This window comes from Stegostoma tigrinum, chromosome 27 (genome assembly GCF_030684315.1).
Source record: "Stegostoma tigrinum isolate sSteTig4 chromosome 27, sSteTig4.hap1, whole genome shotgun sequence".
Classification (NCBI taxonomy): domain Eukaryota; kingdom Metazoa; phylum Chordata; class Chondrichthyes; order Orectolobiformes; family Stegostomatidae; genus Stegostoma; species Stegostoma tigrinum.
The window spans coordinates 15,465,265-15,476,137 of record NC_081380.1 but is presented as its reverse complement, the minus strand read 5'-3'; the positions used below and the strand labels follow the sequence as shown (position 1 = coordinate 15,476,137).

Genomic DNA, 10,873 nt, shown 5'->3' with positions numbered 1-10,873 from the left:
TTGGCGCAGCTGATCAAGATCCTGTTGTACTGTTGGATGACTTTCTTCTCTGTCCACTATACCACCAATTTTGGAATCATCTGCAAACATGCTAAGTATGCCCCTGTATTCTCATTCAGATCGTTCATACAAATGACAAACAACAGTGGACCCAGGACTGATTGTTGTAGCACACCGCTGGTCACATGCCTCCAGTCTGAACAACAACCCTCTACCGTCACCCTCTGTCTCCTACTATCAAGCCAATTTTGTATTCAATTGACTAGCTCTCCCTGGATCCCATGTGATCTAGCATTACTAACAACGTGGAACCTTATCAAAGGCTTTGCTAAAGTACATGTAGGTAACGATTACTGGTCTACTTTCATCTATCTTCTTGGTCACCCCTTCAAAAAATTTGTGAGACACTATTTTCCACACGCAAAGCCATCTTGACTACCCCTAATCAGTCCTTACCTTTCCAAATGCATGTGCATCATGTCTATCAGAATACCCTCCAACAAGTGACGTTAGGTTCACTGGTCTCTAGTTCCCTGGCTTTTCCTCACAGCCTTTCCTAAATAATAGCATGACATTGGCGACTCTATAGTCTTCTGACTCCTCACCTGTTGCTATTGATGATACAAATATCCCTGCTAGGGGCCCTGCAATTTCTTCCCTGTGTTCCCACAATGTCCTGGGATACACTTAATCAGATCCCAGGAATATACTATTATGCACCTCCTCCTCTGTAATGTGGACTATTTTCAATATATCACTATTTAATTCCCTGAGTTCCCTGGCTTTCATGTCTTTCTATGGATACCCCACAAATGTTTAAAGTGGAACAAAGAATGAAAAGGTTTGATGCTCTACTGCCAGTTTATTCAATGTACTTTACTGCAAAGAACAAGTATTTCATACCTAGCTCAGATTTCATTACAATGTAGAAAATAAGGTATCTGACTCAAACCAAATGCTTGCACGCTGCTCTCTCATTCCTGAATTTTCTCTCATCTATAATTGGGTGACATTTCTGTTGCTTGATACAGCATTTTGGGGGTTTCATGGACCAAGTGTTGAGAGGTCAAAAAAAGGTTTACATTGGGATCATAATTCAACATTGTTTTATTGCATATATTTCTGCACTCAATGATTAATTTTTTTAACCAAACCAGAAAAGCGCATTGGAAAATGGAAAACAAATTTCACTACAGAATATCCATCCTTGGGGACAGAGGATGGAAGCAAGCAGACTTTTCAGAATCAAATTAACTCCACACTGACAAGGCTGACAACACACTGACAAAATAAGCCAATTCTCAGTAGCAAACTTATGTTAGCCAAGACCTGAACCAGACTAGTCTGCAGTGATCCAAAAGGCACAAAACAATGTTCAAACATACTGCAGAAATTTCAGTGCAAGTTTACTCTTTATGTTCTACAATTGGTATATTTAATAAAGTGGTCATTCACTTTTCAATGCTCATTTATACTTACTGCCATGGTACTTCTACCCACTTTACATCTTTATAATCACTATGTTAAATTAATGGAACATTTGCATTTGAATCATGCTCTGGTGAAACTGGTTTGACAAGTGGTTGAGAGAATGTCAACACCTTTATTATACGTCACATGCATATTGCTTTAATACGCATCGCTCAAGCTCTTCAAATACAGTGTGCCTTCTAAGCTCTGTGTGACTGGAATCCTGTTCACACTGTAAGTAACTCAGTACGTCTGTAGCTTTGCTTGTTCTGAATTGCAATTTGCAATCTGTTATATAGTATAAAAAAGATGAAATAAGCACGGTGTAATGCTGGATTACTTTTTTTTAGCTTGTATGTTTCAAAACCACATTCAGTGTCTAAAATTCTCTGAGAGGTCTAATTTATGGTCAACACACTTTGTGCTTGTTGGTCTTGAATTTATATGTGCCGTTGATATGCGTATGCTTAGTGTTTTTACACAATGGAAGCACAATATAGGGTTATATTTTTAACAGTAATGACACTTTATATGTATTAATAAGATGACTAAGTAACATAACTGGTTTACAGACAGGTATTTAATTAACGGGAATGAATAACTTATTACTATAGAAACATACGCTGGTGAGGTTTTAATTTGTAGTGCAAACATAACTTTACATTTATATCAAGTCTTTAACATAGTATTATGTCCTACAATGCTGAACAAGAACTTTATCAAACAAATATTGACACCCTGCAACATAAGAAGATATTAAAACAGGTAATCAAAACATTCTCAAAGTGTTAAGTTTTAACAAACATCTTAAAAAGTGGAAAGAGAGTCACGGGGGAAGTTCTAAAGCTTAAAGTTTAGGCAGTCAAATTTTCTAATGTTGAAGCAACTAAAATTGTGGAAATAGGTGGTCAGAATTAGATCAGCCCAGGGTCCTTGGAGCGTTGTGGGACTAGAGAAGGTTCCTAAGATGTGGAGAAGCAAAGCCATGAGATCTGAGAACATGACAATGTTAAAGTTGAGGCACTGATGGAGAATAAGCCAATGTAGGTAAGCGAGGACAGGGGTGATGGTTTAACTAAACATGGTGTGCATTAAGCTATGTGGAGAAGAGATTTCAATGAGCTTAAGTTTATGAATTTTAGGCTATATTATTAATAATTTATGGTTGTACTGAATGATAGAGCAATGACAGATCTGTCTCATTGAATACTAAATTTTAGCAAGCAACTTATAATCACCTTGAAGGGACAATCTGATACCATTTAGGTTTCACAGCTGCAAATGGTTCCCTGGACACAACCTTTTAAAGACAATCCTTATGAAATAAAAGTTTAAAATAATCTATCAAATCAACAAGTGAGTGAGCTCTTCACTTACTGTAGAAGTATCATAAACACTTTGAACAAAACTCTGATGCTTTTTGTTTAAATAAACAAACACAAGGCAGCCTACAGCAGCATGGAAGGTAATGTGATTAATTAATTTATTCTGACCACCCTACAAAGTTACATTCACATGCAAGTCTCTCATCTGAATAATGTCAGGTCTACAGTAGATTCAGTGTCAAAAGTCAGAGTCACTCATAAGTCACACAATATCGAAGAGAAATTTTAGATTGATACATGTATTCAGCAACACTTTTTGCTGCAGATTCAGCAAAAAAATTGTTCGCAATGAAGGAAGTAAATGTGTTTTAATCCCAACTGATGCTCCTACTAGTCAAGCTATATATTTTTGTGTACTTGTCTTAAGTTTAACATAGCGGTCAATCACTTAACGTAAGTACGCAAGACTACAGATTTACCTTAACAATATGACAGAAGTTTTAGACGTAAAAACACCTATTTAAATACAGAGATAATGGGAACTGCAGATGCTGGAGCATCCCAGATAGCAAAGTGTGAAGCTGCATGAACACAGCAGGCCAAGCAGCATCCTAGGAGCACTTCGGGCCTAGACCCTTCATCAGAGCTGGTGAAGGGTCTAGGCCTGAAACGTCAGCTTTTGTGCTCCTAAGATGTGGCTTGGCCTGCTGTGTTCATCCAGCTCTACACTTTGTTATTTAAATACAGAACTCAGTTTGAAAGATCTTAAAACTCATGGCAAAACAAAGTCTTATCTACTCTTCAGCAGCATCACTTTACAGCATTTCAGATCTAAAGAAATTACACTTCAATTTCAAATTTATGTGTTCAATTTAATCTCCCCAGATCTGTCCTGTGAACTGTGAAGTCTTCTTACTCACAGAACTGAAAGGTTAGATTTCTGTTTTTTACTAACTTGCAATTTCTGACCAAACATTCCTGGCATAGAATTTTGACAAAAACTGCCCTATACTCCTTTCAAGAAAATAAAACTATATTTGCATCTGAACTCAGAAAGGTCTCCTCCAAATCTGGCCTAAAAGCTTTCAATCTCACGGTTTTGATTTCACTTCAGCTCAGTCCTTGATTAATTTTGATCCAAAAGCAAGCTAATGCCTTCAATGTTTACAATCCCTGTCACAGACCACGCCCCTGCCCACCTGGCACCTTCCCCTGTAACTGGCCAGACTTCACCTGCACTTCGCAGAATCGCCACTCACAACGTGGTTTCCTCTACATTGGGGAAATGAAGCATAGACTGGGTGACTGCTTTACAGAACATGTACGTTCTGTCTGCAAAAAAGACCCTGAGTTACCTGTTGCCTGCCACTTTAACACAACACCTTGTTCCAATAGACGAGAGGTGCAGGAGTAGGCCATTCAGCCCTTCGAGCCAGCACCACCATTCATTATGATCATGGCTGATCATCCACAATTAGTGTCTTGTTCCTGCCTTGGTTCCACTATCTTTAACAGCTCTAACCATCTCTTTCTTGAAAGTATCCAGAGAGTTGGCCTCCACTGCCTTCTGGGGCAGAGCATTCCATATATCCACCACTCTCTGGGTGAAGAGATTTCTCCTCAACTCTGTTCTAAATGGCCTACCCCTTATTTTTAAACGGTGTCCTCTGGTTCTGGACTCACCCATCAGCAGAAACATGCTTCCTGCCTCCAGAGCGTCCAATCCCTTAATAATCTTATACGTCTCAATCAGATCCCCTCTCATCCTTCTAAACTCAAGTGTGCTCAAGACCATTCGCTCTAATCTTTCAACATATGATAGTCCCGCCATTCCGGGAATTGACCTTGTGAACCTACGCTGCACTCCCTCAATAGCAAGAATGTCCTTCCTCAAATTTGAAGACCAAAACTGCACACAGTACTCCAGGTGCGGCCTCTCCAGGGCCCTGTACAGCTGCAGAAGGACCTCTTTGCTCCTATACTCAATTCCTCTTGTTATGAAGGCCAGCTGCTATTAGCTTTCTTCACTGCCTGCTGAACCTGCATGCTTGCTTTCATTGACTGATGTACAAGAACACCTAGATCTCGTTGTGCTTCCCCTTTACCTAACTTGACTCCATTTAGATAGTAATCTGCCTTCCTGTTTTTGCCACCAAAGTGGATAACCGCACATTTATCCACATTAAACTGCATCTGCCATGTATCCGTCCACTCACCTAGCCTGTCCAAGTCACCCTGTATTCTCATAGCGTCCTCCTCACATTTCACACTGCCACCCAGCTTTGTGTCATCAGCAAATTTGCTAATATTACTTTTAATGCCTTCGTCTATATCATTAATGTATATTGTAAACAGCTGCAGTCCCTGCACCGAACCTTGTGGAACCCCACTGGTCACCGCCTGCCATTCTGAAAGGGACCCATTTATCACTACTCTTTGCTTCCTGTCAGCCAGCCAATTTTCAATCCAAGTCAGTATTTTGCCCCCATTACCATATGCCCTAATTTTGCTCACTAATCTCCTATGTGGGACTTCAACAAAGGCTTTCTTAAAGTCCAGGTACACTACATCCACTGGCTCTCCCTTGTCCATCTTCATAGTTACATCCTCAAAACATTCTAGAAGATTAGTCAAGCACGATTTCCCCTTCGTAAATCCATGCTGACTCTGACCTATCCTGTTACTGCTATCCAAATGAGTCGTAATTTCATCTTTTATATTTGATTCCAGCATCTTTCCCACCACTGACGTCAGGCTGACCGGTCTATAATTTCCTGTTTTCTCTCTCCCTCCTTTCTTGAAAAGTGGGACAACATTAGCCACCCTCCAATCCGCAGGAACTGATCCTGAATCTATAGAACATTGGAAAATGATTACCAATGCGTCCACGATTTCTACAGCCACCTCCTTAAGTACCCTGGGATGCAGACCATCAGGTCCCGGGGACTTATCAGCCTTCAGACCTAACAGTCTATCCAACACCATTTCCTGCCTAATATAAATACCCTTCAGTTTGTCCATTACCCGAGGTCCTTCAGCCACTACTGCATCTGGGAGATTGCTTGTGTCTTCCCTAGTGAAGACAGATCCAAAGTACCTATTCAACTCTTCTGCCATTTCCTTGTTCGCCATGATAAATTCACCCGTTTATGACTTCAAGGGCCCAATTTTAGTCTTAACCATTTTTTTCTTTTCACATACCTAAAAAAGCTTTTACTATCCTCTATATTTTTGGCCAGTTTTCCTTCGTACCTCATTTTTTCTCTGCGTATTGCCTTTTTAGTTATGCGCTGTTGCTCTTTAAAAGCTTCCCAGTCCTCCGGCTTCCCGCTCATCTTTGCTATGTTATACTTCTCTTTTATTTTTATACAGTCCTTAACTTCCCTTGTCAGCCACGGCCGCCCCTGCCTCCCCTTAGGATCTTTCTTCCTCTTTGGTATGAACTGATCCTGCACCTTCTGCATTATACCCAGAAATACCTGCCATTGTTGTTCCACTGCCATCCCTGCGAGGGTATTGTACCACTGAACTTTGGCCAGCTCCTCCCTCGTAGCCCACATCTCTGTCTCTAGCTTGCTGTCGTGTTCCAACGAAGCTCAATGCAAGCTGGAAGAACAACACCTCATTTTACCTCAGGAAGGAAGAGAAGGGGTAAGGGCAAAAGTGCGGGAGATGAGACAGACCCAGTTGAGGGCCCTAGCGACAACGGTGCTGGGGAATCCTCGGTTGAGTAAAAAGGTGGACATTTCAGATACCTAAAGTTCTTTACTCGGAGAGTAGTAAGGCCGTGGAATGCCCCGACTGCAACAGTAATAGACTTGCCAACTTTAAGGGTATTTAAATGGTCATATATTCATATAGATGATAATGGAATAGTGTAGGTTAGATGGGCTTCAGATTGGTTTCATAGGGCACAACACTGAGGGCCGAAGGGCCTGTACTGCGCTGTAATGTTCTATGTTGTGCTTGGGGACCATGCAGCCCTCTTGGTTCAATATCGAGTTCAATAATGTTAGGGCCTAAACTCTGCCATGTCCTAGCCCCCTTCCCCACACACCAGGCCTTGTTATCACATAGCTTAACATTACACGCTACCCATTGTTAGTCACTAACTAACTGTCCCTATTAACAACTATTCACCCTGCTCATTACCAACTCCTTTGTCTATCTAACTGCTCTTCTCTCTCTTTGGGCTCTATCCTATCATTTACTTGCTACCCCATCCCCTTCCCTTTCTTCTGCACACAAACTGACATATTCCGAGCTACCATCAGTTCTGAGGAAGGGTCACTGGACCCAAAACATTAACTCTGAATTGTTCTTCACAGGTGCTGCTAGACCTGCTGAACTTTTCCAGCAACTTCTGTTTTCATTGTGTATATTATTGAAGTTGTATCACAGTAATGTCAGAACAATGACAGCAGAAAATTTTCCCTGCTAACCTTGGGTATCTGAGGGAGGAACCCTAATTTTCACTCAAATGGTGGTAGCCAATAGCACAGTGACTCATTGTGGTTAACAAGCCAGAGATCCGACTGAAAACTAAAAAGCAAAGTAGGAGAGGTTTGCTTGGTGTTCTCAGGAAAATTACTATGCAGCATCCCAAAACTATTCCATCAAGACTGGGAGCTCTAATCTAGCATTCAATGCCCCGGTTGTCTGGATTTATCATGTAGCTCATCCTGTTCTCTAAGCAGCCAGGGATGTGGAACTTCTGATCTGAGGTCACATCTCTTCTTGCATCAATGTCATTTTTCTTGTCAGCTAATGTTCCACTTTCATTGTGTCCATGAAATTCTGGGACAAGGTCATAAAGTGTGCTAAGTCCTTCCTCCCACCTCAAGCTCCACCAGCATCTCCTACCTACTAGCCTCATCCCGCCCCCCTTGACCTGTCCATCCTCCCTAGACCGACCTATGCCCTCCCTAACTCCCCACCTACACTCACCTTTACTGGCTCCATCCCCGCCTCTTTGACCGGTCTGTCTCTCTCCTCTATCCATCTTCTATCTGCCTCCCCCTCTCTCCCTATTTATTGCAGAACCCCCTTCCCCCTCACCCATTTCTGAAGGGTCTCGGCCCAAAACGTCAGCTTTCCTGCTCCTCTGATGCTGCTTGGCCTGCTGTGTTCATCCAGCTTCACACCATGTTATCTTAATTTTTTTGGCCATTCTGTCACATTTCTGTTGGAGTAAGGTGAGTATAGGCCATTAGAGCTATGGACTTCTGATTCAATACCTTCCTGCATCTATAACCTGCTTCTTCATATTAACAAGACTTCAAATTGCAGAGGCAACAATGCAGTAACGGATGAGAAGACTTTTTTGGAGATGCTGTGATTACCATTAAATAGGAAAAAAGTGGAATTAGTTTTATTAAGCCAGAAAATTAACAGCCACAAATGGAAAATATATATTGATACTTTTATTTCCTGTGATATGTGGATTTTAAGTCACTTCTTCTTTGAGCTTTTTAAGAAGTAGGAAACTGTGGCCAAATTCTGAAGTATGATCATTTCTTCACAAGGGAATTATGAAAATGCAGCAAAGAACCTCCTTTCAGATTGGCTTCTTCCTTTTAGCTTTCATGGAAATAATTTCAGCAGGTAAGAAATATTACAACTAAAATTGATATTAAGATCAGTCACTTGTATTTCTAAACTTTTTGATAAAAACCATATTGTTTACATTAGTTCTACTGTAGTTTGAATTCCCAAACTACAAAAGCATACACATCTGCTGACCTAGAAGCAGAGCAGTAACAGGTCCACTTCCAAAGAAAGCGGATTAATTATAAAGAAAGGTTATGCATCTACAATCTAAAGACCAAATAATAAAAGTGCAAACTTGTTGATGTATAAAGATTTAATTGTTATATGGCAGCTAAGCATGTATTATTATTTCAATATATCAAAGTGCATAAACTTAAATGAATGAGAAATAGTTTGCAAAGTTATTAGAAAGAATTTCTTCACAGAAAGACCAACAAATACTTAGAACTTTTTCAGGCAAAGTAGTGAAGATTAATATATTAGATGGATTGCTTCAATGAGATTAAAGGTCTTTAGCCTTTTTCATCCTTGAATTAAAAAAAAGTTGGACTTATTCAGCTTATTGTATTCATTTGGGATGATGCTATTATTTGAGAGTAACCAGAAACCTAATTCTGTACTATTTAGAGATTATAGTGTATGGAATAAAATTATTGTCATGATTGTGCTTGTCTTTAGTGCCACACGACTACACAGAAATTCTACAAAAGAACAGGAATGCTACTTCTGGGCTTTACGTCATTCAACCTGTCCGATCCCCTCCGCTTGTGGTCAACTGTGTCATGAGACATGATGGTGGCTGGACAGTAATTCAAAGTAACACCAGAAGTAGCAAGATCACGTGGAAGGAGAGCTGGACCACATATAAATATGGCTTCGGTGATGTGCTGAGTGATCACTGGTTGGGTAATGAGTACATCTATCTTCTAACCATGCAGACTCATTACAAACTGAGAATAGAGTTTAAAGATAATCGCAATGCAATTAAATATGCAGAATATTCCTTTTTTTATTTAGAACCTGAGAGTGGGAAGTACACCATCAGACTGGGTGAATTTTCTGGGAATGTTTATGACCAAATGTCCAGACTTACAACCAATCAAATGATTGTTAACCAGGCTTTTAGTACAAAGGATAGAGATAATGATAATTACAAAAGCTGTTGTCCCTCGAGTCGTGGTGGATGGTGGTTTGATGCCTGTGGTTATGCATATCTTAATAACAAGTCCCCATACTGGGCTGGAATTAGCATTAATAAAGTCACCATGATGGTTCAAGCACTGTGTTAACTGTGGCTTCAGGAAAAATATCAGTTTGTTTATCACTTGTTTATTCAGTGGCCGTTAACATTACATCACTATTCTTGGGGGAAAAAAAACAAATTATTTCCATTATTACAAAATTCTAGAATTTCCAGTCTACTCTTAGCTCCACTATATGCGTCAGTAATTATTTCAACTGGGAGCCTTAAATATTTACCACTCCTCTCCCTCCTAGTTGCCCCATTATTCGTTATGCTCCTGGATCCAAATGCATTTACTATCCCCAGCTGTTGATATTTTCTACCTGTAGGAGCCATTCATAGATGCTAAGTGCCAAGATACTGTTCCTTGTGGGCATCACAATATTTATCTAGGTTCTTCACCCAGAGAGTTGTGAGCGCATGGAATACTTTGCCAGTGGTAGTCGTGGAAACGGAGTCATTAGTGACATTTAAGCAACTGCTGGACATGCACATGGACAGCAGTGAATTGAGGGGAATGTAGGTTAGTTTATCTTATTTTTGGATTAGGATTATTCCACGGCACAACATTGTGGGCCGAAGGGCCTGTACTGTGCTGTACTTTCCTATGTTCTATATCATTGTTCTCATTCCTTAGGTTGATGATCACTGAATAAATTAAATCAAGTTCTTTGCCAGAGGTGTCATCTTGATTTCAGGATGTTAAAAGTTGATATAATCCAGCATGTTCATATATTCTGATCTTTCACATTACCATATAAACACTGCATCACACTATGTGCAAGGGAACTTTGACTTTTTACACAGCTTAATCTACTTTTGCAAGACTGTAATGCAAAAAATTATACACCAAAGCACATGTGAACATGCTGGAAGTCTGGAAAAATAATCGACGGCAATATGTAAATTTGTGCAGAAAGTTTACTGACTGCCACTTAGGTTGATTCAATTGGGGCCAGCACTTATTCTAATCAAACAAGAATTCCACAAATCTGCTTTATCTCTTTTCCAGATCTGCTTATTTTAACTATCAGTGTATATTTGATTACTGTAATTTTAACCAATAAACTTTTGTGAGCAAAGGCCTGATGCTTGAAAATATGAGCGTTTTGTGACTGAAATTGCCATATAATTACTCAGTATAGTCAACTGTTAGCAGTTTTAAACAATTTCATTCAGAATTTGTATGCTCAGTGTCACAGTATCCAGGTCAATTCATTCTCTCACCAAAATTCTTTTTGTTTGTTATGTGTGCCTGAGTCAACACTTGCATCAACAGAAAAAA

General features: G+C 40.0%; 1 protein-coding gene across 2 annotated transcripts; it reads left to right on the top strand.

Annotated features, from left to right (window-relative positions):
• The first annotated feature begins 1,636 nt into the window (after nucleotides 1-1,636).
• Nucleotides 1,637-10,616, top strand: LOC125464735 (fibrinogen-like protein 1-like protein). 2 transcript variants are annotated; one of them, XM_048557496.2, is made up of 4 exons: nucleotides 1,647-1,704; nucleotides 3,681-3,726; nucleotides 8,321-8,399; nucleotides 9,024-10,616. In XM_048557496.2, exons 3-4 carry the CDS (start codon nucleotides 8,327-8,329, stop codon nucleotides 9,632-9,634), a joined length of 684 nt encoding a protein of 227 aa, XP_048413453.2. In that variant the 5' UTR covers nucleotides 1,647-1,704; nucleotides 3,681-3,726; nucleotides 8,321-8,326; the 3' UTR covers nucleotides 9,635-10,616. The 2 variants fall into 2 exon arrangements, with proteins under 2 accessions (XP_048413452.2, XP_048413453.2); XM_048557495.2 differs by lacking the exon at nucleotides 3,681-3,726 and having other exon boundaries at nucleotides 1,637-1,704.
• Nucleotides 10,617-10,873: the final 257 nt, after the last annotated feature.

What these genes read in the sequence shown, in the direction of transcription:
- LOC125464735 (XM_048557495.2), top strand. Translation starts at nt 8,327, where the DNA reads ATGAAAATGCAGCAAAGAACCTCCTTTCAGATTGGCTTCTTCCTTTTA. An exon ending in CATGGAAATAATTTCAGCAG is followed by an intron (nt 8,400 to 9,023) that starts GTAAGAAATATT and finishes GCTTGTCTTTAG; the next exon opens with TGCCACACGACTACACAGAA.